General features: G+C 36.9%; 1 protein-coding gene across 1 annotated transcript in view; it reads left to right on the plus strand.

Annotated features, from left to right (window-relative positions):
- The window catches only part of Pclo (piccolo presynaptic cytomatrix protein), a 266,676-nt gene that overhangs the window by 167,741 nt on the left and 71,152 nt on the right, over nt 1–27,783 (plus strand). The window contains 6 exon segments of the mRNA XM_038315454.1: nt 368–504; nt 4,624–4,714; nt 13,042–13,167; nt 23,509–23,617; nt 24,138–24,205; nt 24,985–25,199. Of these exon segments, the coding sequence (XP_038171382.1) occupies nt 368–504; nt 4,624–4,714; nt 13,042–13,167; nt 23,509–23,617; nt 24,138–24,205; nt 24,985–25,199 (746 nt within the window).

Below are 27,783 nucleotides of genomic sequence, written 5' to 3' on the forward strand. Positions count from 1 at the left end.
GGTGGGTTGCAGGGTAAGGTATCTAAGTAGGAACTGATGGATTTAAGTTGAATGAAATTATCCTTATACACTTTTGTTTTTTATTGTCATCTAAATTTCATTTATACTGATTTAAAATGTAATTTTGTACTGTTTTGTTGACTATGAGATGTTGCGCATATGTGTGCCTCTTTTTCTTTAGATTATTCTGTTTTCCGAAACTTTGTAGATACTGTTGGAAACGTGTCTAGTTCTGACGCAGGTTATGTCTGAAAATGCATGCTGTGGTCCACAAGCCCAGTGCATGCTAATACTGCAGACACTTGCTTCCCTCTATCACCTGTATCAGTTGCAGTTGCAATGTATGATGTTTCCTTGGTCTCCAAAGCCTACCACTTGCGTCGGGAGGAAACGGATTGGTTTGATAAACCCAGGGAGTCTCGCTTGGAAAATAGCCATGGTCTGGACCGGAAATTGCCAGAAAGATTGGTTCGCTCTAGACCCCTCAGTCAACATCAAGAGCAGGTCAGTGACCAGTTTGACAATCTCCCGGAATTGTTAACAACAAGAGTCAGCCCCAAAATAGGCGAATCTGTTAACCAAAATATTTATCAGTCAAGTTCAAGAGTGTTTCCTTTCGGTAATTTAATGAAAATAGTACTTTGTTTTATCAGTTTGTTGCACATTGTGTTGCACATTAAGACAACTTAAATGATTCATTCATGCAATAGATGATTATTTTGTGGATATCCCATCTCTGGTAATGAATAAAAAAAAATACATGGAGCTACTTAAAGAGATTGCAAGAACATTGTGCAATATACATATGTGTAAGAAAAATATTGTAAAGATTCTCTTTTCTTGTTTTTAACATGTTGTTGTTTAGGACAATATTGACTAAATCTTTACATACTTTTGGGTCTTTTGTATCTTAATATATCATTATACTGAATTGTATTTTTTGTTACTCTTAACATTGTATTTATAGTTTTGTTTTGATTCTCACCATAAAGATCTGGCTAGGAATGTCCACAATAATGAAAGCAATATAGTTATCATTTATTGCCCATCTAGGTCTCTGTAGCTTAGTGCTCCCTACAAGCCTGGACAAAGTCAATGGAATGTTAACTATGTTAAGAAAATCATAACAGCTGCTATAGAAAGCACAAATCTAAATTCCCCTTGCAATCAAACACTCTTCTATGAATACTCAAGAGTTCTTTAACTAAATTGTTACATAATGTTGTCTGAGAATACATGGAGGTAATCTGTATCTATTCCAATGAATTTTAAAATTCTGTTCTATTCTATTTAGATAGCTAAAATACATGTATTACAAATAACATTTTGTTTTTAGTTTTCTGATACTGGCATGTGTAGCTGAGTAACTTTGAGGACATAGTACCATTTTAAATATGTAAGAAAATAAAGAAGAGGTTTATTGAAGATCATTTCGTAAAATTCTAGCTAGTTCAACAAACAGAAGGATAAAGATTCATGTTAAATGAACATAACAATCATAATGTAATTTATTGCTGATAGAAGTCTTACGTTTTCAAAAATGAATTTGAATTAGTATTAATTAAACTATAAAACATTATGTAATGATGAAAATGATTAAATCATACAGTTATAAAGTGAACAGCCATACGAGTACCCCAATAGCTGAGACAGAGAGCATGGCTTGTTGCAGAAACCTGCACGCCCCTTGTGAGTCACAGTCTCTCCTTCAACAAGTAGCAGACATATTGATTTTTATGTTAATAATTTCTTTGCTTTTCTTTATATGTTTTCTAAGTGGATTCTATATAGGAGATAACATGTGCCTTAAATAGACAGCATTCAAAGTTTAATTACATGGTTAAAGTTCATGCTTTCCTGTGTTGATATTTGTCTTCAAATACTGTTTTCTCCTTTAAATCAAGAACTTTATCTTGGTCTAGATGTATTCTCATTTTATTTTATTCTTTGCGGGTCTGGTAATAAAAGGTAATACTGAGCTCTTGATACCAATAAACAAAGATGCTATTACTTGAAACATACACAACAAGAATTTGTTCTCACAAAATGCTCTGAGGGAAAGAGGATAAAATCCAACTGACTAATTCAAACATGAATTTGTCTTCTATAAAAATTTGTATACAAAACCCTACATAGATAGAGGACTATTGCTGGAAAAAAGTACTAGATTTATAATCATATTAACTACAAATTCACCAACGCAGCATTTGTCTCCTTTCAAATATGCACATTTTAATATTTGTACTATTCAAGGGAAATCTAAATGTTCTGTGTGGAACAAACAGATCATGCAATCCTATTTATTTTTAAGGTTTTTCTATATAAAGAGGATTGATAGTCTTTGATGACAGTTGTTTAAATAAGCCACCATTTGTTGTCTCTAACAATATGCCCCACTGTCCCAGTAAAGCTCATGTCGTCGCCAAGCCCTGTGGAGCTCCTGCCTTAGGTATATTAACCTCCTCTGAAGGGACCATACTTTTTCTTACATTTGTAGATAAACACTCTGTTTTCTCTCTCTAGACTCTGCTCACTTTGCTAGGCATACTGGTCATTCAGATTGTCATCAGTAAGTCCCCTCATGCCATAGGACATCTGTAAAACTGCCAGTACTATCTTGCTACAAAGCTGGAGAAAGTCTCTTTTCCTAATGCTTTGGTATAACTATGTCTTATGTCTTTGATTATGAAACAACAGAGGAGCTGTCTGCCCTACATACCCTGACATGTAGGTGTGCAGTGTCCAGTACAGTGTGGGGAAACAGGCAGACATCTGTTCCCTATAGCAAGCATTTATGATACACAAAGTGGACGTGTAAATAAAAATTATACTAATGCAAATTTAATTACTTCATAAATATGTAGACGCAGCCCATCAAAATATGTGTGGTTAGGAAAGAGTAGTGCATTTTCTGGTATCTGTGCAGGTGACAATCTTGATGATGTAGAATCATCAGAAGATGGTGATGGCAGAATCTAGCACTTTGGTGTATCACTTACCCTCCGGTGTCCCTGGGCATGCTCTTGATAATATTGGTACAAGAACAACAAGCAGCTGCCCTGTAAGCCTATTTTTCAGAGGCTCTGTCAATATTTGCCTGCAATTGTGATTCTGCTCTCTATTGACTCATATATAGCAATCATAACTATACAAGTTTAATATTTTACTAAGTGAACGCATGATGCTGGCTGCAAAGTCTTAGAATTTGTGGAATTGTGTGGAGATATTCTAAGGAAACAAGCATGGAAATGAAGATGTTCAGTATCCCAACATCACAGATATCGGTTAAAATGTGATAATAATTCACTGATAAAACTCTCATGAACACACCAAAACCCTGCCTGTTCTTGAGAACTGCAGTTTATGCGTTGTGAATTTTTATCTAGAGAATGAATATAGAAAACAGAAAGAAACCCTAAATGCAAAATAGTGTTGTCTTAGTTTATTTTTGAATAAATGCCCTAAATTGTCATTAACTCTTTATAAAGTCATAAAATCACCGAAATAAGGTTGAGGTGGCATACACTAATTTTAAGGAATAATCTCAACAACAGGATACCCAACAGGAGTCCCAGTGAGTGCCCAGCATTGATAGTATAGTAGAAACCAGGGGCCTCAAATGACTCTTTGCAATGAACACTTGCAAGTAAAGATAAATGGACAAAAAGGGGTTGTACTCTGTGACTCACAGTGTCACTCTACAGCTTCCATGATGAGATTTTAAATTTTTTCCCTTTCTCCATTTTTCTCCTTCTCTTCTTAATTTTTTTTTATTTTGTTGGGGGTGCAGGAGCTGAGCATGGATGTGAAAGGATGGGTCATGAATGGGATCCGAATATATGATGTAACAGACACACAGAATAAATTTAAAAGCAAACAGTTAAACCTACAGACATTTCAAAGGAAAGACCAGTCGTGTGATAGTTTGGGAACCACCGACACAACAGCAGCTTCAATGCTGCCCCCGCTTCAGGAGCTCCTGTAGTAACGAGAAATGTCCCCATCAGTGGCATAACTGTCGAATATAGGGACAGAACCAGGGAGCATTTGAATGAACGAAGTCTTTATTCATTTCCACAGAACTATTCTGAACATGAATGTAGTAGATCTCCTCAGTAAAATTTCACAATAAATTCCAGCACCTTAAATATATCACAGACCCAGGTATGGTGTCAGCGATGGATATTCTCTGAGATTTCTCCACTAGTTTCATTTAATTACTTAAGGTTAACAGTGCCTTTCCATTCCCTGACTTTCAAGTGTGAAATCGTGAGCTGGAATTTCTCAAATATAAATTACTCATTGTCATCGATAATTAAGTACATGTCACTGTTGTCTGAAACATCCTTCAAAAACAGATTTACATGCTCGTTGATTTCCCAAATAAGACAAGTCAGTCTTCCGGAGAGATGGGTTATAAATGAAACACCATACTGAACTCAGAAACTAACTTAATCGGTATGCGGCGTGAGGGTAAAGCCTTCAGTTGCCATCATTCAAGAATCATCTGGTATATTTTCATTGATTTAATTGGTATGCGTTGAATTGAACAAGTGTACTTCTGCACAATGTATTTCAAGGGTTTTTATAACTTATTTTGACCGAATCCCTTGTATGGCCTAGATTCTGCAAATGAATGGCAAGACGATGCACTACATCTTTCCTCATGCGAGAGTGAAAATAGCCAGAGACTCCAAGGATCACACAGTGTCAGGTAAAGCAAACTGAACTCTCTGGTCATTTCTAATTCTAATGTCATATTGACATAGGTATTTATTTTTCGGCTTGAATGACTCGTTAAATTTTAGAAAACAACCATTTATATCTGTTTTATAGCACATTTCCAAAAATAGCAGACTATTCATTTGAATACAAAAAGCGTAATGACATGGTCTGTGCATGAAGAGTCACTCAAGTGGCACAGATCCCATGTTCATTTTCTGCATTCCTAACAGTGCGTCATTCGGCAGTGCTCATAATTACTGCTTCAGGAAGGATCGTGGTCACCGCATTCTGGTGTGGTTTGTTCCTTTGAATGCAATGGCCGCCGAGTATAGAGAAAATAGAGGCTTGGGGATCTTAGGATCAGATTTTTCTGTATTTGTCCAAGGTGAACACTGACAATCGTGCTAAGCCATCAGATTGCTTGTGTCTATTTATAGATCAAAGCTGATGTTAGACTTTGTAAGCTTCTTATTTGGAATAATTTTGGACTCAAGAAAATGGCTCAAAAAGCAATGTCTGTTTTTTGCCCAGTTTTCCTAATGTTGACATAAACCTAGCATCAGACAAAGGAAATCAGCATGGACACATATTACTGATAAGACAGCTGTAAGTCTTATCAGATTTTGAGTTTCTTCACTAATCAATTATTTTATCTATTGCATTAAGATACAATCTAGATCTCACCTTTTATTTCATTGTCGTGGTTCCTACGTCACTTCCAGCATAATCATTTTTATATTTCTTTGTATTTCCTGATCCAGAAATGCTTAATATTTATTAAATCTTTACATTACAAATGAGATTTTCATTATTTGAAGTGTGAGATAAAATAAATTTTCAGGTTAATGAAATATACCCTGGTTATTTCTTGTATTCGTTCTCAATTACTGTGCACTACCTGTGTTTCAGGCCCACTCCATATAAGCAGAAAATTCTGGTAAAATTTTAAAGACATTGCTGATTTCTGAGTTTGTGTTTGTTGGATGTGTTTTGTTCCTTGTTTGATTAGCCCTCTGGTCTTTGTTGTCTGTATTTCTGCTGGCCAATTTGATTCCATGAGAGTTGCAGCTAGAATAGCTTTTGGTTCATCAGGGGCCTCTGTTCTTCTGAGTGGTTATGGCATGCACCTGAAGAGCTGATAAGAGCCCATGTAGAGGGAAAAAGCACAGTCTCTGAAAAATTTCTTAAGAAACTATCTATATAATCATTTCTCATATTGATCTTGTCTTATAATATTCCTTCAATCAATGATAGGTTCCCTTATGATTGTCCTTGCTGAGAGTTGCCATAGGAGGTGACTGTCCACCTAGAGGTCCTGGTGAGGTGACTGTCCACACAGAGGCCCCAGTGAAGTGACTGTCCACACAGAGGCCCTGTTCAGGTGACCGTCCACACAGAGGCCCTGGTCAGGTGACTGTCCACTAAGAAGCCCTGGTGAACTGAGGACCAAACATACTGTTTCTTATTAGGTTGTTTGCCACCTCAGTTGTAAAAGTTTTTATGTATTAAATCTCAACATCTTTGTAGAGTATGTATCTTCTTACATTTATTTCTGGTTTGTTTTCATCCATCTGTGTTTTTTGAGCTTATAATTCATTACATTGCTCCCTTTTCTTTCCTCCCTCCAAACCCTTCCATGTATCCTTCCCCACCCTCATTTAAATTCATGCCTTCTCTTTTCATCAATTGCTATTGCAATAATATATACATTTCTGTACATATATTATATTGTGCATATATAATATTATGCATTTACATATACAAATATATGAATATATATGTATATGTGTATTCCTAAATATTGAAAGCTGTGGCAGCTACTATAGAAATCAGTATTGAACATTCTCAAAAAGCTAAAACTAAATCTACCATTTGACACAGCTATACCACTCATTAATTTATGTCCAAAGGACTTGACGTCCTCCTTCACAGATGTCTGCTCAGTGTGATAGGGATTGTGCTGAAAGCACAGATCAAACATAAAACTGCTTCCTAAAAACACAGAAATTTCCAGTCCGTGAATATGCAACATCTCATTTATTTAGATTTCCTCTACAGCACTTGGGAGGCAGAGGCAGGCAGATCTCTGTGAGTTCAAGACCAGCCTGGTCTACAAGAGCTAGTTCCAGGACAGGCTCCAAAGCCACAGAGAAACCCTGTCTCGAAAAACCAAAAATAAATAAATAAATAGATTTCCTCTACAACTTCTCACTATTATTTTTATTTACTGTCTATAAAATTAGCATTTATCCTACTAAATGTGTTTAATTTTTTATTCTGTTTGAGCTAATTGTGAAGAGTTTTCTTAATTGTGATTTTTAAAATCTGTTGACATGATATAGAAATTGATATTTGCATATTAACCTCTAGCTTATGGCCTCACACATTTACTCTTCTTACGATTTTAGTCCAATACTCATAATTTTGTACATGCAAAATTATGCCATCTGCCAATAGAGTATTTACTATTCCTATTTCAATTTGCATGTTCAGTGTTTGGTAGCGCTACATAGAATTTTCTGTGTGATCCTGAAAACAGTAGTTAGGACAGGCATCCTTGTTCCACCCTGACATTTAAGGAACACATTTATTCTTTCACAATGACAATGTTACAAATAGGAATATGCAAGCATCTTCCTATTTTCACCTTGGGATTTTTTGTTTGTTTGTTTCCTATTGTTTGTTTTTCTGTTGTTTTGTCTTGTGTTGTATGAGAGAGGGTCTTTTGTAACTACGGCTTGCCTTGAACTCACTGGGTAGTTGGAGGATGGTCTCCTGTCCCTATTGTACTAGGACAATAGGAACATACCATACCTATATGAATCATACCTGAGTCTTCACTTCTAGTTTAGTTTAAGGTCTTTATTATGAATGTATTCAGCATTTTGCCCAAGATATTGACTAGGTATAGTAAGACAATCATGTGTTCTTTGTTCTTTGCTGTCAATAAGACACATATTAATTGATTTCTGGAATATAAAATACATGGCATTCATAGAATAATTTCCATTTGTTATAATGTGTGATTATTTTACAAGTCATGATTTAGCTTGTTTGTTAAGTATTTTAATGTCATGTTCCAAGATTGTTCTATGTATATATTTTCATGTGATGTCTTTGAATAGTCTTATATTTATATTTGTCTAAGAGTTCTATCTAAATAGCCGGTGATGGGCCACAAGTTCACCTCAAGTGACTTGCAGCTACCTCTAAGGATGTAAAAAACACATTGGTTTATAAATTGGGGAGAAATTGCTTAAGTAAGTTTTAAATTTTCTAGTTTCTTACCTGTGTTATATATCCGGGTTATCTTCTTCAGACTAGATATTCAAGGTGGCTTAGACTCTGTCTGGTCTATGCTGTCTATATTCCAAGACTCCATTTACTGCAAAGCATGGAGAGAGTTTGTTAACTCTGACTGATCTAGTTATAAGCGGCCTAACTTAATACCTAGAGAATCTTCAGATTTCCTACTTGCTCCATTCCATAGCAACAATGACTTTGGTTTTTATGGCTCATTCTGCCCCGTTCAAGTCACGTGACAGCTGAGCATGGTACAGAAGTCATCCAGAAAGGCAAAGTAGAGTTCCTCTGTTCTTCCTCTCAGGCCAGTAATTTCTCTGGAATGTATACTTCTCTCTCTGTTGTATGATTTACTCAACTTCCAAATGCTCAAGTTGTCAATTATTTATAATTTTTTTAGTTTATAGTTCACTCATTAAGAGACGCTTTTGTTTTATAGCTCTCTATATAATATTTCAGCATTGAAAGTTTTCTTTATATGATTTGTGGTAGTATTTTTTATTTTCTATTAGATGTAAAGACAAGGGCATGAAATCATTATTAATTGATGTGGTTGGACATATAACATATATAGCTATAATTTGTGATAGTGGGTTATAACAGAGATCATAGAGTTTGTATGTGGAACTGAAGATAAATTGGCATCATTTGATATTTGACAGTTTTAATAGTAGGTTCAAATATAAAACTCTCATAGTAAACACAAAGGGAATATCAGTAGAATATAGATAAGTAGAAATAAAAGTAAATCAAATTATGTCAGTGTCATAAAATAAACATGAAATAAAGTAAAAATACAGGAAGCAATAGTCAAAATCTATAAAGTATGCAGAAAACAAACAACAAAGTGGCAATATGATTCTTCTAAAGGCTATTTCCTTGACAGTAAATAGATTAAACTTACCAATCAGACACCATTAGCAAAGAGTATTTGCTAATGTGCTTTCTAAGTGTTTAGATTAGCTCCAAAGACCCAACTAAGTTGAAAATAAAAGCATTGCACAAAGTTCATATAGTAGCCAAAAGATGGCAAAAGTAATTAATAATAAATAACACAAAGCAAAATCTGTCTATATAGTGAGAGAATTCACCAAGAATATGTAATTATTATAAACATGTTTGAGCTAAAAATCAGAGCCCTTAAGTATATGAAATAATGATTGTCGGAATTAATAAATAGTCAAAGACTTCAATGTGTCATTTTCAGTGTCGGAATAACTAGAAACATGACCACCAAGGAAATACAGGACAAAAACAGCAATTAAACATAAAAAAACCTACAGACCCTCGCAAACAAAAAAACAGAGCATACATTATTTTTCTTCCTCAGATGAACAGGGACGACCCTGCAAGATGGAACAGAAAATAAAAGCAAAAAAAACTTTTCAGTTATGATATATGTCGATACACTATTAGAAATACTATAGTACCTTGGGATTTTAAGTCACTTACAGAATTGGTTTTGACTGTACAGTGTTGCTATATTTAAATAAAACACAAAAGATTAAATTACAGAAATTTGACCTGATGTAAGACTCTCATAAACAATAGTTTCTAAGTGTTCCATTGAAATACGTTTTTGCATGCCTAAAAAGAAAGCTGCAGACCTAATAATCCTCACTGTACTCCAGCAGAATGAGCCACGAGGTAGCAGAACAGTAGTTCCAGGTATCTGGATAACACTCCCAGAAACAGCAGTGTTCAGAGAATTCAGAAATCTGGGAGAAAAGAGTCACAGTGCCCTACTGCTTCAAACGAACCCAGTAAATTCCTGGGAATAGGATGGAATTCTTAGAATCTTAAGGAAAGTTAATGCCTACTTTGTGAGAACAGAACAGAGATTCTAAATGCATCCTGCAGCAGAATTCCTTCCTTTCTTCACTTTCTCTAAAGCTTCTATGAATTATTTAATGATTCCTCTAATAATAAAAATTGTATAAAGTTAGTACTGTAGTCTTTGGTGGATGGCAGTCCCCCTGAGTCCTGGGTTAGTTTGTGCTCATGTTAACTATTAAGTCCTAAACCTGAAGTGTAAACTATAAATTTATATGACTTAAAATATTATTTATTTTATGTTTTGAAATTCCACTTAATGTTGCATTAAAATAAGTTTTTCATTAGTTAGGATATTTTAGAGCCAGTTTTTAGTTCTGTTTGACTTTCGGTAGCTAAGCCGCTAAGACACAGAGTAAATGGTGTAAGCATTATGGCTGGGATGGAAAGGTATCCCGGCAGTCGGGAGCCAAGGAAAACCGAAAGTCACACCGCACAACAAACCTCATACAAGAGATTTATTGGGAGGAAAAAATCCAGGAGAGTGACTGCCTCTGCTCAGGTGAGAAACAGCAGAGACCTGAGCAGAAGGCAGGGCTTACATCGAGTTTCTTGGAGCAGGAGGTGGGACTTTTCAGGGGGAAGCTTTCCAGAGTGGAGACTGGTAGGATTTCCTGTCCAGAGGTTGGGCTTTTTACTCTCTAGGGAAAGGGCAGGGTCAAGCAGTGTGGGCAGTGAGAGTTTTCTGTGGGAGGAACCTGGCAATAGAGGTCCTGGGGGTGGGGGGGAGCGGCTGGCCCCTCCTGTGGCTGGAGCGGCTCACAAGTGGTAATATTGGACAAGTGCCAAAGCATGAGTAAAACTCATTCCTTCCTTCTGCTCCGTAGCATAGTAGTATGGCCTGGCCCTTCTAATGCGATAGGAAACCCCACACACAAGTTCATGCCCTGTCGATTAATAATATCAAAGCACATTAAACCAAAGTTTGAACATATAATTGCTATAATTAAAATATTTTCCAGGTTTTTAAAAATACATTGACACCAAGAAATTAAAGATATATGTAAGAGGAAGCAACGCAAATGTGAATTTCTATGTGAATGGTGGTGAGATCATGCACTGCACCCAGATGCTTGAGCAAATGACAGACCACATTACCTGGTGGGGGGGTCCAAGAGAAGATATCGCCACGTATAATAACCATCTTCATTGAAGCATACACTATGAAGGGTCAACAAAGGTGCCTGTCAACAACTTCTCAGAAGTCTCCTTCGCTCTGTGAGGCAGTACTGTATCTATAGAATGGATGTTACTTACCATAAAAGGAATAAAGACCTAATTGGACACTGCAGCTTCAGAGAGTTCTGGAAACAGACATCTTGGCTGTTTCCCGTTTCTGGTTCAGAGAGTTCTGGAAACAGTCATCTTGGCTGTTTCCCGTTTCTGGATATTATGAGTAAGGCATAAATGAACATGGTTGTGCAAGTGTTTCTCTAGTAGTGTACAGTATCCTTTGAGTATATGGAATGCTAAGCAATCCTTTGAGAAGAGATCTGGAGACAGATCAATTTCTAACTTCCTAAGGAAATGCCGTCCTGACTTCCACAGTGGCTGTACAAGTTTGCACTCCCACCCATCAGTGGATGAGTGTTCTCCTTACTCCACACACAAGCTGTCATGTGTTTAACTGATGTGCTCATTCTGACTGGTGTAAGATAAAATCTCCCTTTGTTTAAATATTAAATCAGGAATATCTCTGCTTCCAAAAAGTTGCAAAATACTTGAAATAAAATATGGAACAATGACTGCATGAATAATAATATTTGTGTTAAAAAAATTCCTAAGTATGAGTTAGAAACAATGTGTGTGAACAATTCTCTATATTTCATTTCCTTAATTTTTTACTAATAAAATTTGAAAACCACATTTTATTTCATTTTCTTATGAAGATTATAGTTTCCCTTTACCCTTAGCTGCAGATATCAAAATTAAAGTGCTCATCTAGATCTCCATTTGGCATTTCTAAATGTCTAAAATTATATGTATCCAACCTTCTTCCACATACAGGGGTAGGCATGCATTTCTTTATACACTTATGTACTATGACTTCCTTGCTATAGATGGCAATGATGTAATGCATGACACTAAAAGAGAACCATCTTCATTTTACAAGTCATGTTTTCATTCCTGTGTATTTTTAAACACACGTTGACGTACAGGTTAAAAGTTGAAAATACACTAGAAATCAGATGACACATGCATTTAGCACTCTGAAAATTACCTAATAAGGGCATCGGTATCTCATGTTTTCAAAAATTCCACGACTATTTTGTTATGCTATATAGATATTTAACAGTTTATTCCAGCCATTCTGTTTATAATATTTTAGCTTACTATTTGAAAATATCATACCTCAATTTAGTAGACTTTAAACATAATCACTCCAACTACCGCCTTTGAACTCTCCTCAGATTCTATTTTAATTACTTTTCTTGTGATGTGACAAAAGCAAGTTACAGAAAGTCAAGTTAATTTGTCTTTTGCTTGCAGCAGTAGAGTCCATGGGGTCTGGAAAGACCTGGCCATGACAGGTCCAGTAGTAGAGTCCATAGGGGCTGGAAAGGCCTGGCCATGGCATGTCAGAGCAAGGAGCGTGGTTCACCTCATTTTATCACACAGGAAACCCAGAGAGTAAACTAGAAGTGGGGCAAGACTTCAAAGTCTCAAAGCAATCTCTAAGTAATGCACATTCTTCTTGAAGAGTAACCATAGGTTATGGTCTTATGCTACAGGAAGTTGTATCTGCATTGGGATTATATTTGTCCAGTTTACAATAGCCATGACTATATTTCTGGTAGTAAATTGTTCTTTGCTTCATAGTTAAATTGTTTAGTCTAGAATTTTTCTTAACATATTCTTTTGTAATTTATTATATGTGTGTGTGTGTGTGTGTGTGTGTGTGGTTTCATTTGGGAGCATTTACTATTTGAATGAATATAAGAAACTTTGGGAAAGCATTCAATGATAATCTAATCACTGTAGATTATACTTAAGTGCCAATAACCTTATGTATTATTATTATCTATTTGGGCATCCGAATAATGTAATTTTGTTATTGATTTTACGTTTCTATTCTTAGAGTTGGCTTCTGGGTATTTAATCCACCTTTTCTGTAACCTATTTTTGATAGATATTTGCTTCTTTAGTTATTACTAACAGTTCGCTATTTTTTAAATGCAGGTAATGGGCTCGGAATTAGAATTGTTGGTGGGAAAGAAATCCCTGGACATGGTGGAGAAATTGGAGCCTATATTGCTAAGATTCTTCCCGGTGGAAGTGCAGAACACACGGGAAAACTTATAGAAGGTAAGAATTAGAAATTTGGTAATAAAATATAATAAATGGTAATAAAATAAATAATAAATTATTTGTATGAAAGTTATGCAAATTTGTTTACATTTGTATCAGAAAATCTTGTAATCAATGTTGGTGAAATTTTGGTATGGTAATGTTGTACTACGATATAATAGGAAAATGTATTTGCAATAAGATAATTTTACTTTGGCTCACACTGTTCTTTTTTTTTTTTTCTTTTTTCTTTTTTTGGTTTTTCGAGACAGGGTTTCTCTGCAGCTTTTTTTAGAGCCTGGCCTGGAACTAGCTCTTGTAGACCAGGCTGGCCTCGAACTCACAGAGATCCGCCTGCCTCTGCCTCCCGAGTGCTGGGATTAAAGGCGTGCGCCACCACCGCCCGGCTCACACTGTTCTTTTGTCAATTTTTATTTGCTACTGGCTGCTTTATTTAAAAACACAATTAGTCAAGATTTTTACTGATGTGTAAGTTTTAAAATCTTTTTAATAATCTAGTTTAATATTTTATCATGAAAAAGTAAAATTAGACTGAAAGCGGCTATGAAAATGTAAAACAAAATTCAGCGGAAGCTCAGGTCAGGTCTCTAGCTACAGATGGCTCCCAAGTCACATCCATCTGGCACCTGTTCTGTCAACAGTGTATCCTGGAGCACAGCCAGGATTGCTAACTTACACGGGAGCATGCACGCTTTCCTGCGGCAATAGCAAGGGGAGAGACTATATGGTCAATAACATCCGCAGTATCCACTTGTGGTACTGTTTACTTTTAGATACTATACTATTCACCTCCCTGTGGACAATTTAAAATAACATGTATTTCATCATCTTTACACAGTAAATTATAAATAAATTTATTATGATAGTGTTTTTTCTTTGAGATAATGTAACCATTCTAAATACAAATTCTGTAACATATACATGCAATACTCATGAGCTATATATATACATATGTGTATATATAGCTATATATGCTTATAGCCCACTAGCTTCAAGTGACATTTTTATAATAAGCATTTGTTTATCACAAAAATATTTATAACCTTTCTGATTTACTCTAAATAAAGCATTTATTTGGAAAAAGTGCTTTGGTTTCACTTTTTATTTAAAATTTTCCTGCTATTGCTTGCAGGCTTTAGCTCCTTTAGAACTGATTCACTGTCATTTTAAGTGAAATGTGTTAGAACCTACACACGTGGGTCTTGGGTATTTTGATAAGTTATTATTATAGAATTTACACAGACCATACACAGTATTTATCCACTGAAGTTTGTGCTTGGGCCACTGGTACTGCTTATTAAAGCAGCCTGTGCACATCCCCTCCAGATCCAAATTCAGACTTCACAACATGTCTTTCAGTTGAGCATGATAGGGTTATTTAATGTGGAAAGAGCCAAATGTTGTTAATTCACTCCCTCTTTTTACTTGCTTTTATAATGCCTTTACTTAGTCTTTCTCTCTTTCTCTTTGTGTATCTGTTTTGATATTTTGTTCATCAGTAGTTATATACCTATATGTCTAATTCATAAATGGATCTTGCATTCCTGTATAAACTTCTCCGAGAGTACACCATATCTCAAAAATTGAGGACCAGTTGTAGTGCAGCTTTGATTTTTATTCTTTGTATAAAGCATTACTCTAATATTGCCAAACACGTAACACTAGCGATTCTGTTCTCATTTAATGTTATAAAGATTTTATTACATCGTTGAAACATCGTTCAAGGCAATGAGAGTAATTTTTCACCATTTTAAATTTTCATTTATAAGGAAACAATATATGTGTGAAAAATGGTTCAGTAGGTAGTAGGCGACATATTTGTTTATTGTATTTATGTAATTTAACTTCTTTGTTTAATGTGTTCAATATAAACTTAAGAATTGTTCATCTCTTTTAGATTTTTGTTCTCTGTATTTCTGAATATCAAAGTATATATTGTGAACCTTTATAGAATTTATATCATCTTTCAGATGGGATATGAATGGCAATTTGTTCATTATATATGTTTTAGAACTGAATTTTTCACTTCTAACTGTAGAGTTTATATTCAGAAAACTTTGACAGCGTGTGCACCTCTCTAATTTTTAGAATTGCTGTTCCTACCATTTCCTTTGAGATCAGAGTTTTAACAGGTTTTTAACCCATCCGTGTTGAGGTTTGAAATTCTCATAGAGATTGGAGTTTTAAGTGATGTATATTTTTCTCTAATCTAATTTGAGTAATTTACTTACCAAATGTTGATAATGTTTATCTAGAAGTTCCCACTATCATCTGGGATCTTTATGCCAAGATCACTGCTAATAAATCGTTTCATATCACAATAGTGACCCCACCTTAATCCAAGCTTTATCTGGACTGTTCTACTTGAGGAACCACAATCAAATGCATTCCAACTTTAGGGAACTTTTCATTCATAGCCCGCCTCTGTTGTCCCTGCTCAAATTCCAAATTTTCCTTTTCCAGAATTCCCTCAGTTTTGGTTTCATTGTTCCTTCTATTTCTATTTTCAGGTCTTGAACAGCTTTTGCATGTTTTTAATTTTGTTTTGTTTTGTCTTCTTCAACTCTTTGTATTTTCTTGGCTTTCTTTGGGTGGGTTATTCATTTCCTCAGCTTTTTTGTTTGTGTTTTCCTGGATTTCTTTAGGGGATTTATTCCTTTCCTCTTTAAGGATTCTGTCATCTTCACATAGTTGGTTTTGAGGTCCTTGTCTTGTGCTTCAGCCATGCTGGAATATTCAGGGCCTTCAGGGTAGCTGGGCTCCAGTGGAAACACATTGCCCTGACTGTTATTGATTGTGTTCTTTGCTGGTGTCTGGGTATCTGGGTTTGGGGTGAGTATTGGTCTAGTTGGTGATTTCTGATTGTCTCTGTTGGGTGGGTGTTTGTTCCTTAGTTTCTCTTTCATGTCTATGTTTTCAGTGAGTGTGATGGCTGTGTGTTGCCTGTTATATTGGCCTGCTCAGCTAGTGTGTTGACGTGGAATGCCTGCTAGTACTGGGGGCTGGTTTTCTGCCAGGCACCGTCTATGGTTGAGTAGGACGTGCCTGTTTGAGTTGGGGACTAGGAAACAACGGGAGGACAGGAGCGGGTGGTCTGTGGGATACGCAGGTCTTGGCACACGGGATGGAAGGATGCAGCCGGTGTTCTGTTGCAACGCTATGGATGAGACTGAGGGATTGGGTCTGGGGTAACAGAGCCATGCTTTTATGTTCCATTGAGTGCTTTTAGAAGCATATACCAAACAAAAAGCGAAAGAATAAATGGCAAGTAGCAGATGATAGAAAAATATCATCAAATTGGGCATTCAAAATATCCAGTGGCGAAAATCAGTGAAGGAAAATTGAGAGAGCAAAAAAAAGGGGTAGAATCATCAACTCCGGGGGACCTCCAAACACCCCACAGAAACGTGGTGGTGAAGCCGCTTAGTGCGGGAAGCTGGAGTGTCCCATGCGGTCCCATGAGAGTACCAGGCAGAGCAGAATGTCCCCCCTGGTGAGACTTCCAAGTGAACAACAGATAGCTGCAGATAAAGATAAAAACATCAAATGAGATGCTATACCCAGCAGAAACCAACTGGGGAAGCTCAGCTGAGGTCCCGTTTGAGCTTTCTGTCCCTGAATGAGACTCCCATCGCTGAACTTCCAGCTCCCCTTTCCACAGCAGGGACTTTTATGTCGTAAGACAAACAGTCTGAGCATCTGCTGGAAATGCTTTGCCTTCTTGATGTTTTCAAGAATACAGTGTTTTTGCTCTTGAGTGCTTTCTCCTCTCTGTCCCAGCTGGGGTAGGGGAGCCACCCATCCTCAGATGAAGGGCATCAAAAGACACTTTGACACAAGCATGCCTGAGTCTGGTAGAGGAAGTGGTGCTCAACCCTGCTTCCAAAGCGAGCTTCTCAGTAATCGCAAACAGCTCGTGCAGTTTATCGATATAATATACGTTATGAACAATACTCAACATGCCAAATGCATTTTAAATTTTCCTCAGAAACTATCCCTGCTTTATTACATTCTTAAGCTGATATACGTGTACGTAAACTTAATTAATAAGTGAATTAGCACAAATTAGCACATACCTCACCTTATATATAATTTTTTATTGGTGATAAAATTTAAGATTTATTCAGCAAATATGGAGGACACAGTAGAGTAATTCCAACGACACTCACCATGAATGTTGGCTTCCCAAATTATTTATCCTTTAACTGAACATTTCAACACATTGACATCTTCCTGTATTTCCCTCTGTCTCAGTCTCCTGCCAACTCCCATTCTCCTTCTGATTTTAAGAATAATAAAAAAAAAAAAAAAAAAACAAACAAACAAAAAAAAAATGGTGGCGCACGCCTTTAATCCCAGCACTCGGGAGGCAGAGGCAGGCGGATCTCTGAGTTCGAGGCCAGCCTGGTCTACAAGAGCTAGCTCCAGGACAGGCTCTAGAAACTACAGGGAAACCCTGTCTCGAAAAACAAAAAAAAAAAAAAACAAACAAAGAATAATAAGAAGCCAGGTAGTAGTGATGCACACATTTAATCCCAGCACTCAGGAGGCAGAGGCAGACAGATCTCTCTGAGTTCGAGGTCAGCCTAGTCTACAGAGTTCCAGGAATGCCAGGGCTGTTATACAGAGAAACCCTGTCTTGAAAAACTAAAAAAAAAAAAAAAAAAAAAAAAATTAATAAAAATGAAAATAAAAGAATTATAAGAATATTAAAATCTTCCATTTAATGCTAAAGATAAATTACTAGGTTCCTTGTCAAAACCGGCTTTTCAATTACAGTTCTCCTCCTGACTCATTTATGTGTGGTTTTAAAATTATATCGCAGAAATGTTTACAACAATCTGTGCATTTAATCGACCAAATAAAAGTGTATTTTCCTTTTGCGTGTGCTCAGTGGAGATGATGGCATTGCCACCCGTTTAATAGCACCTATGTTTCTTAGGAAACAATTTTCCTGAAATAAAGTGATGATATTCTGTGTTTAGATCCATTATCTGAGTGAAGTACATTTACAAGGCATCAAAAATAGTTAAGAATATATTAAATGAATATTTAAAAGGATTAAAGACAAAAATAGTTAGGGCCTTTAATGATTCCACCTGGACATCTAAAGTAGAAGGAGTGGCCATTTGGGTGTTTCATCTCTTCCTCTAACACCATTTGTCCATTCTGTTAGCTGCTCATCTCTGTATACTCAATTCTTTTTCATTTGGTCTGTTTATATTAGCTAGACATGCCATTCTTCAGATGTGATAGTTTTAATATGCTAATATCATTTAATAAGAATGTCGTTAAAAACATCTATCCAGCCGGGCGGTGGTGGCACACGCCTTTAATCCCAGCACTCGGGAGGCAGAGGCAGGCGGATCTCTGTGAGTTCGAGACCAGCCTGGTCTACAAGAGCTAGTTCCAGGACAGGCTCTAAAGCTGCAGAGAAACCCTGTCTCGAAAAACAAACAAAAAAAACAATAAAAACATCTATCCTAGGCATGTTCAATTATGAAATTATTTTATATCTGAACTGAAATCTACTTAAAATGAAATCATGGCATTATGCATATTACACTATTTCCTGAGGATCCATCAGATTATGCTCACATACCCATGATCTTCTTCTGACTGTTCAGTCACTTTCTGATTTTATCTTATTCTAATAATAGGCAGTATTCTAAGACAATAGATTATAGTAATAAATTGGCTTTGGCATGCATATCAGTTCTTCCAGGACATAATGGCCCGTAATGGTGAATTGTTTTAGTGATCGCTGTGAACTAAAAGAAAAATCCTATCACAACAATCTCAAGGCTGGGATACAAACCATACCAAATCTTATTCTGTTATATTCTCTGTGAAAGCATGGATTTGCAATATTCATATTGAAGTACAAAAAATGCATTACATTGTTTCAACAAGTCAACTGTAATCAGTTCCGATTGTCTCTTCAACTGTTGGTAGTAAATTTAATTGCTTTCGTTAATTGGCTTTTGTCCTATATTTAGTTTAAAAAAAAAGTCCGATTAGTAACTGTACATTCTAGAGCACTGAGAATAAACTGTAATCCTGAGAATGTCTGTCAAAGCCAGAGCACTTCTCCCAGGCTAGGTGATTTCCTTACTGTGCCCTGGTGTTTACAAGAGAAATTCTGGATACAGCGGAAGCCATAAAACTTAAGGACATTTTGAAGCAGTTTTTCTTTGAGATAGTACCTTCTTCCATGGACCACACAAGCAAACAGAATGACAGTTCCGAATGCTTTTGGAACGCTCAACCACAATTTCTTTGCTAAAACTGATTCCCTACTTTAATTTCATGACTCTTTCCAGTGTGGGTGATACATGCATCTGCCTAGAAGAGGGACAGAAAGAGATGAGGAGCTCTATCTACCTCATTCTTTTCATTACCTATCCTAAAATCACATAGCTCAGGTCAGGTTCCTGTTTGTTCACTGATACCTTCAGTTTTTAAATGTCTGCAACGTCAATTATTATTGTCATATAAGTAATAATCTCTAAATTATCTTTCTTTATTAAAATTAAAATGGCATCATACATAATTGTGTATTCTGTGCAAAGTTTTACATATTTGAATATTTTATGTATTCAGTAAACTAAATTAGTGTTAGTAAGCACAAACTGAAAACATTTTCTATTTATTGACACGACATTGACCTAGGACACTGTCAAAGAATATATTTGTATACAGTCAGTAACTGTATAGTGTAAAGTGAATAATTTAAGCTCTTCTGTGTCTCTTTTTTGTAGCAGACTAAGTTAGAGCATCTATAGGGACTTATTCACTTCATAACACTAGTCGAAAACCATGTGCTGGTTTCTAATTTATTTACCTAATACTTTAATAAGACTTTTAAAGTTAATTTAAGGTCCCATATGACTGGGTTTCATTGTGGCACTTGCATACATATGTGCATTACACTCTCTCCTAATCCATCCCTCTGCCACATTTTCCTCCTCCCGTTCTTACGGGTCCCTTCCTTCTCAAGATCGCCCCTCCACCCTTATGTCACATGTGTTCCATTTCCTGTCCTTTCCGTTGCTCCTTTCTCAAGCTGTCTCACTCCCTGATGGCCCCTGGTCATCTACAGACTTTATAGGTTTGAACAGCAAACTGTCACTGTTGTGCATTTGGACAAAATTAAGAGTTTGTCTTAGGTTCTATACTGGTAACTGGTGTAATCGCCACTGCCTGTGGATGTCATTGTAGTCAACTGTGAATGTCAACTGGGCACTCCCCATTTGACAGGTCACTTAAAACATATCTCGATATAACAAAAATACATGAAAATATTATTGTTTCCTTCTAATCCTAGAATTAAACATGCATAGTATTTTCTAGAAAAATTTCTATAATCCAGTAAAAGATGTAATTTAAGATTGAAAATACATCTAAGTTAGTTCAAGGCCAGCCTGGTCTACAGAATGAGTTCCAGGACAGCCAAAGATACACAGAGAAACCATGTCTCGGGAAAAAAAAAAAAACAGAAAATACATCTAAATTATTAAATAGTAAAATAACACTTGTAAGTTTCAAAAAGGTCCTGTACATATTAGTCTACATAAATTGTTTTTTTTTAGTTTTATAGTTGACAAATGTATCAAATAATTTTAAGTGTGGTAGTACAATGCTTCCTGCTTCAGTTTTTTCTCAAATTGGATACCCACGTTTACGAGCTTTTGGACTTCCAAACATATTTAACTCTATCCATTCTGTGAACAATGTCTTTGATATTTAATAGGGGTTGCAGGAAAATTTGGATGCATAAGCATTTTTTAAATGATTCTTGAAGACTGTGGCTATATAATCATGTTTCCATTTCTTTGTGTCCTCAACAATGGCTTTCATAGCTGCTTTATATTTTTTTATTCTAAGGCTCTTTCACATAATTGAATGAAGTTATTCCTGGCTGCTTTGTTTTTTAAATTTTGTAACATTATAAAAGCGTGCTTTCTTGATTTATGCTTTAGGTAATACACTGTCATTACAGCAAAGCTACTGTTTTATGTGTTGACCTTGTATGTTGCAACTTGCTAAATTTATCAGTCATAAATGGTTATTTGATAATGTATTTGTGGTTCTCTGGTTGTAATATTGTGTGTGTAAGCAGTGAGAATTTGGCCGCTAACCCCTAACCCCAGTGCCTGGCCCGTCTTTGTGTTGCATGACTGACTGAACTAGCATTTAAAGACTTATGCTCAGTAAACATACTGGGCATGGTCATCCTTGCTCTATTCCAGATAATAGGGAGAATTGCTCAGTCTTTCCCACGCATTATAATACTAACCAGAGGCTTATTATAAATGTATTAAACTGTGATGATACATATTTCTTCTAAATCAACTTTATTCTTAATTTTATAAAGTCGTAAAATACTTTCAAGTGCCCTTTATGTATCTACTGAGATGATTCCACAGTCATTACCCTTCATTTGTTCTTGTGACGAATCAAATATATTGGCTTGAACTCGCGTAATATTTAAATCATAATTCTAAATATGTTTTATGAAATGAGTACAGGTTGTATTCCATTCTTCTTCAGGAACTGAGAGACATTGAAATGGGAAGTATAAATAACTATGCTGAAAGTAGTGACCCTTTCTCTTGTACATCAGCATGGGTACCAAACCAGGACAGAAGACCTGGTAGACTATTTTTAGCTTTTGCCACTGCGCTGACTCGCATGAAAAAGATGGAGTGGAAAAGAAATGCTGGTGTCCGCCCTGGAGCAGAGCAGAGCTTCGGAGTTAAAAGCACCACATGCGTGCTGTGGCAAGAATATCGTCGGAAATGTCACTGACGATATAAAAATGTGTTTTCCTTCATTATGATTAGACACGTTCTTTATTTCACTAGATAATTAAGTTTTCTCCGTGTTCCCTTTGTTCCAAGATGTAAAAACCTGAGAAGGTAAACACAGTAGAAAAATAGACCTCGGATTATTTTCACAGGAGATGATTCTGCAGACATATGAAGGAAGGATATCTAAATTATTATGGCATTAATTTTTCAATTCAGAATAATTGTAGGTTTTTCCTCCTAGCTTTAAAGGTGTTTTTGCTTTCCGCTTTCCCTGCACTGAGTTATCCTTAGAGCCAACATCTTTTTATAATGTTCTTGTTTTCTGTATGCAACAGCTGGGATTGTTGAAATAAACCTAAGACTCCTCTGAAGATAAAGTTTTCTTGGAGTAAGTTATAGAAAAGTCTTTCTCTGTGTTACTGTGAGCCTTTTGATGGAGTTTTCTGTCACCCGACTCTAGTATAAAGGCATTTCCTTCACTTAATTGCAACTGGTAACATACCTCCCCTTGTATGCTATATAATGAAGATTAAAGACACAACCATATCATATTTGCATTTTCCCATTGAACCAGCGCTGAAGTAAGCAATAGGGAATTACAGAGTGTGAAGTATAATTAAAGCTGTTCAGAAATTATTATTTTTAATTTACTATATAATGGCATACAGATATTTTCGCTAGAAGGAAGCCGATAGCATTCACAAATATTTGGGTACTCCGTTGGATTATTTTCAGCCATGTATATCCATCCCATATAGCTATATTTTATGGCCATGTGAATCAGGTCAAGCATGCACTTTTAGGTTATTTTTGACAACTCACAAAACGAACCAAAAACTCTGGGTATAAATGTTTAAATATTAAATATATTATTATTTTGCGTAAAATTGTCTTTTCAGATAGATAGCATGAATGAAATGCCTTGACCAGGCGGGAAGGGTACATAATTTATTAGATTCAGTGAAAAAAATGAAAAAAGTAGATTTTCAAGATGACAGCAGAGCGCACAGCCTTTCTGAACACAGAGCCTTGTACTAACCACACAGGTCACAAACCCACAAAGCTGACCTTCTTAGAACGCTGTTGCTGTTCTGTTCAGAAACGTCTGCCGTGCAGTGAAATAGGCACAAAGTACAAGAGCAAAGCTTCGTCAGGAAATCCTGGTGACTTTTTTTAACCACTCCTTTTTATAAAAGAATGTAGAAGTCAGTATCTAATGCTAATGGTTGCAATTACTTGTTTGTTTATTCAATATGATTTTCTTTATGGAAGTGTGAACAGAATGCATGTGTTTGGTAAGAATTAGGTTTTTTAAGAGCAAACTTTGCATGTTGTCTTAAACATATATTATCCATTCAGGTAGGTTTGTATCCAACTACATTACGCTCTGGAGAACACTGCGTCAGCGTTCTCTGAAATGTGTGCTGATTTGGCTTTTAAAAGCACAGAAAATCTTTTGTGCCCTGTCCACTACGACTACAGATAACACACGTGTTTGATTTCATACTCAAATTTGTCTTTCTAGGGATGCAGGTTTTGGAATGGAATGGGATCCCCTTAACCTCTAAGACATACGAAGAAGTACAGAGCATCATTAATCAGCAAAGTGGGGAAGCAGAAATATGTGTAAGACTGTGAGTTTTTCCCCATCTTTCTGTTTCCATTTTTTGGCTCGCCATGTCTCTTTTGATTTAAATTGTTAAGGTGGAACCTTTGCCCCTCAGCAGGAGTTACAGAATGAGAAAATAAAGCAAATTCAAAGTCGATGGCGTTCTTGTGCTCTGAATCAAAGGTTAGGGTGTAGCCAGAATCCAGCAACTACCTCTAAGATGTCACAGCTCTCCCTTCTGTGCTTTTATTAAAATATGTTCCTCTCGAAAGAAGGCCAGAACCCAACATGTGTGTAATATTTTGAAGTGACTTGCATTTAATCCATAAAGATTTCACCTTAAATGATCATTCTTATCAGCTTTGACTTTTAATGGCATTGCTAATATGAACTGGGCTAGCAGGGTGAGCATGCCCGGGAGCTGCTTTGTACCATGAACCACTTCTCATTGACCTTCTGGAAATGAGATCAAGACAGGTGGGGAAAGGGACCTACGGTTGCAATCTTCCTCAATGTCTTTCTTAATGACCTGTCTTCATTTTTAGGGACCTCAATATGTTGTCGGATTCGGAAAACCCCCAGCACCTGGAGCTGCATGAACCACCGAAAGCTGGTAGGTGCCTGAGTCTGACTTCAACTGTGGGTGAAAGGGCCGGTACAGAAGTAGTTTGTTTTGACATAGATACAGAGAAAATTATAGATTTATGTACAAGAATATAATTATGAACAACACCAAAAGTGTTTTAGCTACATCATTATCATTCTGGGGAAACATGCATCATTAGCTGTTAGAGTAGGCAAGAAAACTGTATTAAATATATACTGTATGAGTTCATGTTTTAAATTCTTAAAATATGAATTCATGTTGTGAAGGCAATCCCTGGAGCTATTTTTAATCATATGGTTTTCAGTTACTACTTATTTTTTGAAGCACAACTTGGCCTTTTGCTATTGTTATTGTAATGATACTAGGACCTCTTGGTTACTGAAATAAACTAGCCAGTTCAAAACATATACTTTGTGAAATTTCTTCTATAAAGAATATGGAAGACTTAGAAAAGAGAAAATATGTGTTCATACAAGCAAGTCAAGTTTTTGGGAGATAAAGTAGGTATTTTGTTATTCCCAGAGTTCACTTAATAAAATATTCAAAGTATTTTTCTGAAGACTTAATAGAACTTCAGATCCCTTGTAATTCATCATTATAACACTCCTATCTGGGCCGTCTCGATTTCCCTGAAAATAGATACATAAAACTTTCATTGAGTACATTTGGTTTTGAAATTTTAACTTAATCTTTAAATAGTGCTCAGTCATCACCTAGAACTCCAACAAGTGTCATGGTGCATCTGACATACAGACCCAAGACGTAACGCCTTTGTTTTCTCCTAGTGGACAAGGCAAAGTCCCCAGGGGTTGATCCCAAGCAGTTGGCGGCGGAGCTGCAGAAGGTCTCGCTCCAGCAGTCCCCACTGGTCATGTCGTCAGTCGTGGAGAAAGGGTCTCATGCTCATTCAGGTCCCACGTCAGCAGGATCCAGCTCTGTTCCCAGCCCTGGGCAGCCAGGATCGCCCTCCGTGAGCAAGAAGAAGCATGGTAGCAGCAAGGTGAGGTGGCCCCCGTGTCACTGCAAGTGGCTAATTCTGGCCATTTAATCTGGACAGGAGGTAGCTGGGAGGTGAAGTGACTGACATTCTGAAAAGTCCTAAGGATCTATTGAAACAAATATTTTCCACTTCTGACTGCTTAACTGGTCCCTATAGAAAATCACATCTCTTCAGATATTTCAGTTTTTAAGAGAGACAACTTTGAACAATGTGGTACTTCATAATTTTGATATGCGGCGGGGGTCATTGTTCCGGAAATCTAAGTTTCCTTCTATGTAGAACATTAGCTTTATGGCTGCTTGAAAACAAAAGATACATATCCTGCTAGATATCTCTCAGTAAAAATGCAAAGGGATAGAAATAATTTAGGAGAAAGGAAGGAAGGAAGGAAGTTGGAAGGAAGGAAGTTGGAAGGAAGAAGGAAGAAGGAAGAAGGAAGGAAGGAAAGAAGGAAGGAAGGAAGGAAGAAAGAAAGAAAGAAAGAAAGAAAGAAAGAAAGAAAGAAAGAAAGAAAGAAAGAAAGAAAGAAGGAAGGAAGGAAGGAAGGAAAGAACAGCAGTGACGTATGATCGCCCTTCTAAATTTTATTCATTTCCACCTTATGGGTGTTCTTCATGTGCTCATCTTTATTGGAGACAAACAAATAAAGTTGCTGTGGACAGTGCACTGGCCCTTCTGCCTAGAAAAAGCAGGGGACAGTACAATGTGACTTCTCTGACGTGGCACTCTTACCTGAAAGTCCACTGTGCCATCTCTCATTGGGACCTATCCTATTCATGCCAAAAGAACCTAGAAAGAACATAGGTTTCTTTTCTTAAAAATTATACGAGGCATAGTGTTATTATATCTGCTCTGATATACTTGTGATCAGAACTGCGTTGACAAAGGTTTCACCTCTGCCCTATGCCTCGGTCACTTACCCATGACCGTTTGGTTTCAGGAGTCATGCTCTACCAGACTGCAAAGAGGGATGGAAAAACCCCCCTCTCTCTCATTCCAAGTAGACCCATGGTCCTAAACTGTACCCATTTTCAGCAGATTTGGCACAGCACCGTCTGTGTTAGAATGTGAGAGTGTGTTAGAACTGCATTTTTTTTTTTTTTTTGGCACAGCCTTGACTATTTCAAAAGCTGCGCCTGGATCTCGGGAGCCTAGGTCTTGTAATTTCTCCAGCTGTGTGCAGTGCTCTTAAAGTCTGCGAATTCCTGATGCGGTTACAGATGAAGAGATGCTCAGCCAAGTTCAGTGAGCATAAGTAGGGAGGACATCTCGGTGGTACTTAGGGACCAGTTTAGGTAAAATGAAGAAAGGGGGCAACACTCCAAAGAGAGCACAGAGTGAAGAGTGTTGGACAGAAACTCCCATGTCTAGAGGATGGATGTTCATAGGTACTTTAGGGATGATAGCGTATAGAAGCAGATAGTTGCCAGCTGAAAGGCATGAAGGGCTGGGCTGGACTTTCCACTTCAGTCTGTAGGCAGTGAATAGTTGATGGTGGGGAAGAGGAAACGATACTGAGTAACAAGACATTTCCTCTGTGAAGTCATCGTGGGTTGGTCTTTCTCTGATATTAGAAATCATTCTTTCCTCATTTTTTTCCCTCTGTTGTCCTTTCTTGCTCTCCTTCCTTCCCCGGTCTCTGCCTCCCTGCCTCCTAGCCTCCCAGCCTGCCTGCTATCCTCTCTTCTTCCTTCTAAAAGTGCTCTTTGTGTCTCTGAAGACAATTTACAAATTGACTGCAGTTGTCAGGTTCTTGATGTTGGCTACACGCACCATAAAATTGAATTATTTTTGTTCCCCCGACCACATATTATAGTTGAGTGACTTGCACAGAACAGTAGCAAAGATATTTATGAATCAAAATGTCAGTGATCACCTGTGAACCTCTGTTCTCCTTATGGGTACGCAGCTACAAATTCACCTTCCTGTTACATGTTAGCTTTGGCGACCAGGATTTAGAAGATGAAAGCTCTTCAAGCAGGAGAGCATTTGGAAAGTGGTATTGGCAGCTGGTGTTTCGTGTAGCCATTCTTCCCTTTGCCAATAACTGGGTCTGTGTAGGTTTATGATATTTGACTGAAATATATGGTCCCAGTGTCCCATTGTCTAAGGAGCAACTGCTGACCTCAAGCAGCTGGTTTCAGCTGACATCTGTGTGAATTGCAGGCCAAATTCCAGTGACTTCGTGTGGAAAAAAAAAGACTGAAATATCTCAACACAATGTTTATTTTGCTAACCTGGTAAAGTGACAATATTTAGGATGAATATAAATATTATTATAATATTTCTTGTTTGTTTTAGTGTAGTTATTAGAAATTCTTAACTACTTCTATGACTCATACATATACTCAATTGGCTAGTTCTTGTACAGGGATTATTTAACTGTTGGCAGTGACACAAACCAAATCTGATAATTTGGGACACATATGCAGTGTGTGTGTGTGTGTGTGTGTGTGTGTGTGTGTGTGTGTGTGTGTGTGTATGGTATGCGTGGTGTGTACATGTGTGTGTGTGGTGTGCATGTGGTGTGGTGTGTGTGTCTGGTGTGCATGTGGCATGCTTGTGGTGTGTGTATGTGTGTGTG

Source organism: Arvicola amphibius, chromosome 18, assembly GCF_903992535.2.
Source record: "Arvicola amphibius chromosome 18, mArvAmp1.2, whole genome shotgun sequence".
In the NCBI taxonomy this organism is placed as follows: Eukaryota; Metazoa; Chordata; class Mammalia; order Rodentia; family Cricetidae; genus Arvicola; species Arvicola amphibius.